This window comes from Chondrus crispus, genomic scaffold (assembly GCF_000350225.1).
Source record: "Chondrus crispus Stackhouse genomic scaffold, scaffold_236, whole genome shotgun sequence".
Classification (NCBI taxonomy): domain Eukaryota; phylum Rhodophyta; class Florideophyceae; order Gigartinales; family Gigartinaceae; genus Chondrus; species Chondrus crispus.
This window is the reverse complement of record NW_005179119.1, coordinates 45,920-54,311: the sequence shown is the minus strand read 5'-3', so window position 1 is coordinate 54,311 and position 8,392 is coordinate 45,920. Positions and strand designations below refer to the sequence as shown.

The window sequence follows — 8,392 nt, the reverse complement described above, 5'->3', positions numbered from 1 at the left end:
TTGATGAACTGCAATGCATTACTCGATCCCAGGCCCTCAAGCACTCTATAGGTTCAAGGGTAGGGCAGGAGTCCAGTGCGACGTTTGTACGCGCGGGGGCGGTTGAGAAGCAGTCGTCGATTCGCAGAGACAGGGCGCGGCGAAGGAGGAAGTAGGAAGCGCGCGTTGGTGGTGGTCTGAAGGGCGCAGGGAGATTGTTTCTCACCGTGATGCTACCATGAACGAGGTGAGCAATAAACGTGATCGAGAGTGTGTCTTCTCCGGTGTGAGGGGGCGAGCTGCCCCCGGTCACACAACTTTATGTCATCCAGTCCGAGACTGGTGGGCGCGATACCGCGCCGCCGTCGAGTGTAGATTACTAATTAATAGTTAAATCTACGATGGTGCGCATACAAAATTCTCCCTTTTGGTCCGACTACATTCGTCGCCCAATGCCAGCCGTCCAAGTATGGACGGCGGCGGTCCGGAGCGTTCTTATTGGACGAAATGGCTTTCGCCACCTCATGGCCAAAGGCCCTATGATATGCCTATCTTGGCATATGTAACCTTGCGCAAGTCCTGTTTTTCATATCGATTTCTGTACCGTAACCGTATGTACATCGCCCTTTCTCACAAGTCCATGCTTCCAGCTTTGAATCTGGACGTTCCCAGCTTTTTACTTCTACCAGAACACTTGTCCAGTTTACTACCCACAGCCGTCTTGTTTCAGCGTAGGCTCGACGGGCTTCTCTATCCACCTCGAAGGCCCCCCCTTCGTTCCTTATAATTTTTTTTCATGTGTTTCTGCAGGACCGCGCAGCTACCACTCGCCATTCATTCTCAGTTCCCCTGTGGCGGCGCCCGCCAAGTTTTGTCACATCACCATGTCTCTAGAATCACTAGAAATATGCGGAATCAGAGGTTTTAGTCCGGATCACTCTTGTAAAGTCGACATTTCATCTCCTCTCACCATCATCACTGGTCCCACGGGGAGCGGCAAGACCGCTATACTCGAGGCTCTCCGAGTAGCGGTCACTGGACTTAATGTACGGAAGGCGAGCAAGAGAATTCCACCGGAGATTAACGACCCCAATACCCATGCACGCTCCGAGACAGTCGCATCCGTCCGTCTCGTCTTTCAGGGTGCTGATAACGTCAAGTATACTGTTGAGCGGCAGTACAAGCTCAAAGGTGCTTCGCTTACAGCCAACACATCAGGCTGCTTCAGCTCAGACCCCCCAAAATTGACCTCTTCAGCGACTTTGATACACCCCGACATCTCGATGTTACCCGAGCTCCTGCAAGTCAGCAACCCCGTATGGGATAGCTTGATATTTGTGTACCAAGAAGACGCTTTGTGGCCCCTTGGAAAACCACACGAAGTCAAGGACCATATGGACAAAATCACAAGGCTGGATGGGCACAGCGAAGTTCTGCACATGCTTCAATACGGTATGCAGCAGATGAAGATTGTGGACAGCACAACAGCTTCTGAGCTGATAAAGCTTGAAAAAGACTACGAGAAATTCATTGAAGTCCAGAGTAGCTTTGAGCAGGAAGAAAAAAGTCTATCTGAAATTTCGCAGGAATGTATTAGTCTGGAGAGTAGTATTGAGGCTTTGAAAGCGAAAGTGAAGATTCAGAGGCGGCGTGATGAAATGAAGGCCAGCGTCCGAGTGCTTCAGGAGAGGAAGATAGGTTGCAATAGTGAGAAGCAACGCATGGAAAGGAAGTTGTCGAGCCACCTTCCTGGACAATCGAAGGAACATCTAAAACAGCAAATCTGTGAGCAGCGGAGCGTCCTCCGCGATAAGGGACTGACAACTTTTAACATAGTGGACGAGTTGTGGGCTGCATCACCAGTAATAGAAACTAAAACCACCAAAGTCATTGGCCTTGAAAGGGAAAAGGAGGACCTGACAAAGCAAGCCATGGAACATCAAGAACAGAGGAAGCATATTGACGGACTGAAGAACATATTGAAGATGAAGCTTTTTCCAGCGCAAGAGTTTGCAAGCTCAAATGTTAATCATGTGCTTCCTCTACCGAACGCTGAGGACGAGGAATGGACTAAGACTCTCGAATCGCTGTATCAAACGTCTAGGGAAAAAACCGCCTCACTTTCAAAACATTTCACTAACATCAGAAAGAAAGCGGAAGAAGAAGTAAGCCGCAAAGGGTATGAATGCAAAAGAGAGGAGGAAACATTGGACAGGAAAGAAGTTGAGATCGACGATCTGGAAAGAAAACTTATCTCGCAGGGCGGCGGTCGTCCGAATAGTGTGCAGCAAGAGCAGGAAGCATTGCAAACCGCAAAAGAGCGTGTCTTGGAGGCTAAGAGAAAATCGACACAGGCTGAGACAAAATGCAGACAAAGCGATGTAGTGCCATCAGTACTGCGGGAAGAAGTCGAATTTCTTGAAAAAACCGTAAAGGCTGTGGAATGCGATGTGCAAAAGCTGGATGCAGAGGAGGAAAATGCAAAGAAGCAAGACGGCAGGGATGGGAAGGTGAAAACACTCAAAGAGCAATCTCAGTATGCCATGCGCGACTGCAGCGAATCCTTTGAAGAGTTATCAAAACGCCTTACCAAGTCTGCATTAGACCTCGGAGAAAAGAAGGGTCCTGAGTTGTCGAAATGGCTTCAGTCTCCCAGAGCTCATTTTCATTCCGATGACATTTCCTCCGCGAAAAAGGCTGAGAGGGAAAGTGATTCCCTTCGCAGAATCGAAAAGCAATTATCGCAAAAACGAAAGTGGATTCTTGGCGAGGCAGAAAGCCAGAGAGAAAAACATCGGAATCAACTTCGTGAAGCTTTGGTTCAAGAAGGAATCGCGAAAATACGGTCCGAAAACTCGTTGCAGGAGTTTAGAACTACTGCGAAGGAGGCCGAGGACCAATTTCTTTTAATCCGGACCCTTCCTTCAGGAGATTGGGCTCAATTCCTATCTCTCTCCACTCCTTCCTCTACATATCGGTTCAGCGCTACACAAGAGCAGGTCAACTTCATTCAAACGATACTAGCGAAAACGAATGCCAAAATCCAGCAAGCAGCCGAAGAAGAATGGGGGTTGAAGACTGGGTTGAGACATGTGACTCAGGAGTTTGAATTATTCCGTAAGAATTTTCAATGCCCAGCATGCGGAGTCCAAGGTAGTGACAAAGCAGGAATAGAGAAGATGAAAAAATTCTTTGAACAACGCATGTCAGAGTACGAAAACCCAGAAAACCTTACTCGGGCGAAAGAAAATCTCAGACAGCTGAATCAAACAAAAAATCATTTGAGTGATTTCGAACGGATCCTGAGCAAAGTGATATCAGATTCATCGACGTACGAAAAGGACGAGGAATATCACAGGATAGCTGGATCACAGCGGCTTGTTTGTGAAACAGAAATGAAAGAATGTGACGAGAATGCTGACAAAATAAAAGCGCTGGATGGCTCATGTTTGGAAGAAGACCGTCTGGTCAAGGAGTGCTCGAAAAGCGTGCAAAGGTTTAGGGACGCTTCAGATCAGCTCAAGGAGCTCAAGGGATATCTCACGGCACAATCTTCTGAACCCGAAGGCCGACCGTCTTTTGTTGTAAGCACAGAATTGAAACAAAAAAGAGTGACATTACAACGTAAATCCTCAGAGCTACTCACGAAAAGAAAAGAGCTCGATACTTGCACAAAAGATGAAATCGAGTTCGAAAGAGCAGGCAGGGAATTTGATGAACAAAACAGAATATGTGGTACGCTAGAGAGGTTAAAAATACTGCGACAGGAGGCAGATGACTGCAAACAAAATAATAAGAAACTCCAGGACAGCTTCCTCAAAGCACAAGATATCTTGAAAAAAACCTCGGCGGACCATGATGAGAAGTTAGCCAGTGTATCAAAAGATGAAAATATGAAAAGAGGTGAGTTGGAGGAATGGAGGCGCTCCTTGGACAAACTGGGGTCATTTGATCGGGAAGCAAATTCTCTGGATCAAGATAGGGTGGAGAAATCTCTCGAGGTATGGAAAAAGGATCTAAGATGTCAGGAAGAGAAACGCACTTTGCTGAGAAGACTGGAAACCCTCGAAGGAAACTTGGATGTCTGTGAGGTCAAGGAAAGAATTGCAAACATTGATCGTGATATTAGAGAGAAACAGCAGCATTATGGAGATGAAGATGACGTCGTGGGTGCGGATCTTCAAGAGACGCTCAGAAACTTTGATGACGTCGTGGGTGCAGATCTTCAAGAGACGCTCAGAAACTTTGAGAATGAACGTGAGAGAAAAAGCACACTGAAAAGAATCAAAGAGAAAAACGTGGAGAAGTTGCATCGGGAGATGGAAAAATACCAAGTCGTTCTAAAGAACCTCAATCAATGCCAAATCAAGAAAGCAGTTGTGGGATATTCTTCAGAAGACTTGAAGTCGATTTATCTGGCAAGAGACAAAGCACTCACATTAGGCCACAAGATTAAAATGAGAAGCATTAACAGGGCAATTATGAAATTGTGGCATTCGTCATATCGCGGTACAAACATCGACGAAATTAGGATTGGCGCGTACGAGAAAGAAGCCGGAAAGGGGGGAAAGACGCCAAAGCGATACTTTCAATACCACGTCGAAATGCGGCAAGGACAGTCTTGGGTCAAAATGAGAGGAAGATGCAGCACTGGGCAAAAGTATTTCGCTTGTTTGATTGTCCGTCTCGCCTTAGTAGACATGTTCTGCAAGGAGTTGAGTTTTCTTGTCCTAGATCAACCGACTGCAAACGTAGACCACGAACATGCAGGGTACATTGGTCGTGCGATCAATATATTTTTGGCAAGCAGGAGAAGGAGAGGCAACTTTCACCTCCTCCTTGCTACCACCGATCGAGAACTTGCAGATATGTTGGATGCGCGAGAATATTGTGACCACTGCTACGCGATTACCGAGGACGAAAACGGCTATTCTATGGCAGAGCGAAGAAATCTTCAAGAGCTGTAAACATCCTTCCGCATGCAGATAGGTCCTCCTTGCAACACCCTGGCGTACAGTACTTGTGCACTTGCCTACAGTACTGCAATTTTCATTGCGACTTGTTTGATCTAATAGCAGGTTATAGAAACGATCTACACAGCCAATGTTGTCCGCAACCCTGTGGTTGCCACAAGTTGGTGGTCGCTATTGCGATCTATGCACCAATGCATTTGAGGAATGAGAGCGGCATATGCTGTGCCGAAGCCGCTGTTGCATCAGATTTGCGGGTGCGGGTATCTCGCTGTGGGTCTCTAGCTAGTTGATCTGATGTTTTCCACCGCTGCATATGGCCGCCACTTCATGAAGTGGCGGCCGTATGCGGCGGTGGAAAACATGTGCGGCAGACGAATCAACCGCGAAGTTGCGCGAGATCTGTTTCGTAAGTGGGTTTCGAAACCGTTTCCTAAGAGTGGAATTTGGAGGAGGCGCTTCGTCAAGGCTCGGGCACTTCTGTCCCTGCCATAGTGATCTCTCAGGGATAACTTTGTGCTGAGTGGAGTGGTTATAAAACGTTCTGATAGTATTCTACTTGCGCGCGGCGAATGACCACCCGCGAGCTTGAACCGTGACCTTGACAAATAAAATACTCTCTACCTGTTTACGAGCAGGATCTCCAAAGTAGGTGAGATCTCAGACCGGGTGTGCCCAATACCTTACTCTCTCTGCTTGCGTGCCACCGATAAGGCTCAAGGCCAAGGCGTATCGCATAGGCGTCGTGTAGAAAGAACAACAAGGGCACGACACTCCAACACTAATCGAAATACCTGCTTTTGAAGGCGAGTTCCTTCGTAGTTCGAAGTCCTGCTTCCACCTTGGCTTGTTTTGATCACCACCGCTTGTTGGGGGCCATTTCGCTCGCTGTCAAAAACTGGAGCTCAAAAAGTACGCGTGCATGTGCATTTAGGTTGGTTTCGACGGATATTACTATTATGGTGTTGACCATGGAATGGTTGGGATTCTAGACGTACTTTGTTTGCATTACGTTTTTTCGACCCCTGGACTCAGTTGAGCACTGCACTGTTCAGTATTTGGGAGTTGGCCATGGAGTGGGGACTCGTTTGATATGACAAAGGCTAGGGGTTTATCACAAGAACGTGAGCTACGCGAGGTAATCGCCTCGCGCTCTAATGCATTGGAGGCAGATGCCACCCACCTCATCAGTAGAAGAAGAAGAAGTGTCGAAAATATAAACACGGCTGGACATACATACCCTCGAGGGTAGTTCGGTTCCGTAAACTGTGTGCATGAATGTGCTCATGATTTGGAGCTCCAGCTCTGCGGTGGAATCTACCGAGATGGTTTTGAATTACAGCATACAGTACTCTTTGAAAAGCGGGAGTGTGAAGCCAAAACGAGATTATTGTACGGAAGGAGGACGATGAGTAGGGTGGCTGAGATGTTTTTATGGAGTAAGATTCTGGAAACGGGGCGGCAACGGCAAGCAGCGGCGTAGCAGTACGAGGGAATGAAAATTTGTGGGTAAGAATGAATACTGTTACATCGTCGAAGAGCAGGTGAAAGCATATTAGGAGGGAAGCGACATGCGGGTTCAGAAACGGATAGGCCATTTTTTCTTTTACAAGGATGCCGCTAAACGGCGGCGTTCAAGCACTACAACGGCAAGCGAAGCAGTTTGCAAGTTTGTGCATAGCCAAGCTGGCGTGGTGACAGGGGAGCACGTCTTGCAAGGGAAGTGCTAACGTTGGGCAAAGGAAGCGTATGCGACGACTCTAGCTACATCGCGGGCGTTTGTTCGCCTGCGACAGAAGCTCGGGGCTCTCCACGCGTGGACGAATGTTCTCTCGGTGCGGCGGGCACGGCGGGGGAATGCGGGCGTACTGCGGCGGGTGCGGCGTAAAGTGTGGGAGGGCCGGCGGGGCGGGAACCGCAGACGGGGTGACGGCGGCGGAGTCGGACACACGAGGCGGCGCGGGGAGCTGCGACCAGGGGGCGCGCGCCAGGTTGAAGGGGAGCACGGGCGCGGGGGGCGCAGAGCTGACAGGCATGGCGGAGACTGGCAGATGGGAGGTGGTGAGCTCGTCCATGCGCCACGAGACTTGGCGGAGGACATTAATAGAGAGTTATTGGCACCCGCCCCACTTACACAGAGAACAGCGGGCGACCAAGTGTGGCGACCTGACGTCAGACATGTCTCGCCACTTTGGCGTGGTGGGGCAGTGCCATGATGGAAGGGGAGTTCTGCGAACATTTTTGGGATGTGGTTGTCGGATGTACTTACACTAGAGGCATGTGCGGTGTAGGAGGTTCCTACAGCGGGTTGGGGTTTTGAGGTTGAAAAACAAAACGAAAACGAATTACAGTAAGATGACGTCGCCTCTTCCACTGGCGCATCAGGCCTACTTCCTGGCAAACCCCTGGCAAAACGACAACGCTTTGCAGACGCTTTGCTGTCGCCATCGCTGACGCCCTTGCTGACGCTTCGCATGCCCTTTGAACAACTTTACACGCCCCTCCTCCCTCGCGGTACCCAAGGGTAGCGTATTCGGGGAGCCCGCGTGACTGTGACTCTTTAGTAATGAACCGCTTGCGCCCGCTCTAGTATCGGGCCACGCTGTATGATACCCAACCCTGCCCGCGTTGCGTAATGTACCCACTGCGTTGATCCGGGAACCCGCTTCATCCGGCGTCTTTCATCACCGTAAAGAAAGACAAGTTCTGACGCATCCAGCAATTAGAGAAATGGATGCGCCTCCATATCATACATTTGTTTCACACTTCTCAAGGGTACAGAGCAGCAAGCCGCGATATCCTGACTACTACTACTACTGTAGGAGCCGGGCTGCGGTTCGCGTCAACCTCCCGCTCTGTATGACAAGCGCGTGACGCGCCCTCCAAGCGAAAGCGATGGCCGCAGCGTCGCGAGTGAAACAGTGTAATTGTACCCGTCCCTGCCCCCCCCCCCGGCTCCGCGAGAGCGCCGGCGGAACCCGCAACCTGCTGCAATTACCATGCAGTCGCCCGGAGCTGCGGGCGCCGCCATCCACCAGTAACATCCCGCCAACTTGCACGCGCCCGCAAATCCCCACCCCGCCTCAAGACCCCGTTGCGCGCGCCGCACGCCCGAATCACGCCCGCATCTTGACAGCGCGAAGGTACCGGTACCCCCCGCCGCGCGCTCCGCGGAGCGTCCTTCTTGGCTCACCACACGCCGCGCACGCGCCGCGGCGTACGTCATGCGCCGCCGCGCGTCGCACCGCACCGCGCCCCACGTGTACGCCCCCCCCCCGGGCACGAGCTTCCGTCACACGTCGCCCCTTACCACGAACCGCTTGTCCTCCCGCGTCCGGCGCTACTGCCGGTCTGGGCTCGTTTCATGCAACGACTGGGTCGGGGCGTTCTCGTGGCATCTGCGTGACGGGGTCAGAGCTGGTACGCGAACGCTGTGGCCGCGG

The 8,392-nt window shown here is 50.7% G+C and overlaps 3 protein-coding genes; 2 read left to right on the top strand and 1 right to left on the bottom strand.

Moving 5' to 3' along the window:
• Positions 1-592: 592 nt before the first annotated feature.
• On the top strand, positions 593-1,446 carry CHC_T00004551001 (hypothetical protein). Its single transcript, XM_005716005.1, has 3 exons — positions 593-680; positions 745-1,283; positions 1,363-1,446. Exons 1-3 carry the CDS (start codon positions 593-595, stop codon positions 1,444-1,446), a joined length of 711 nt encoding a protein of 236 aa, XP_005716062.1.
• A 191-nt stretch (positions 1,447-1,637) lies between these two features.
• Positions 1,638-5,597, top strand: CHC_T00004550001 (hypothetical protein). XM_005716004.1 is given in 2 exon segments: positions 1,638-4,946; positions 4,947-5,597. 1 exon segment carries the CDS (start codon positions 1,638-1,640, stop codon positions 4,944-4,946), a length of 3,309 nt encoding a protein of 1,102 aa, XP_005716061.1. The 3' UTR covers positions 4,947-5,597.
• A 930-nt stretch (positions 5,598-6,527) lies between these two features.
• Positions 6,528-7,050, bottom strand: CHC_T00004549001 (hypothetical protein). XM_005716003.1 is given in 2 exon segments: positions 6,528-6,675; positions 6,676-7,050. 1 exon segment carries the CDS (start codon positions 7,048-7,050, stop codon positions 6,676-6,678), a length of 375 nt encoding a protein of 124 aa, XP_005716060.1. The 3' UTR covers positions 6,528-6,675.
• Between the last annotated feature and the right edge of the window lie 1,342 nt (positions 7,051-8,392).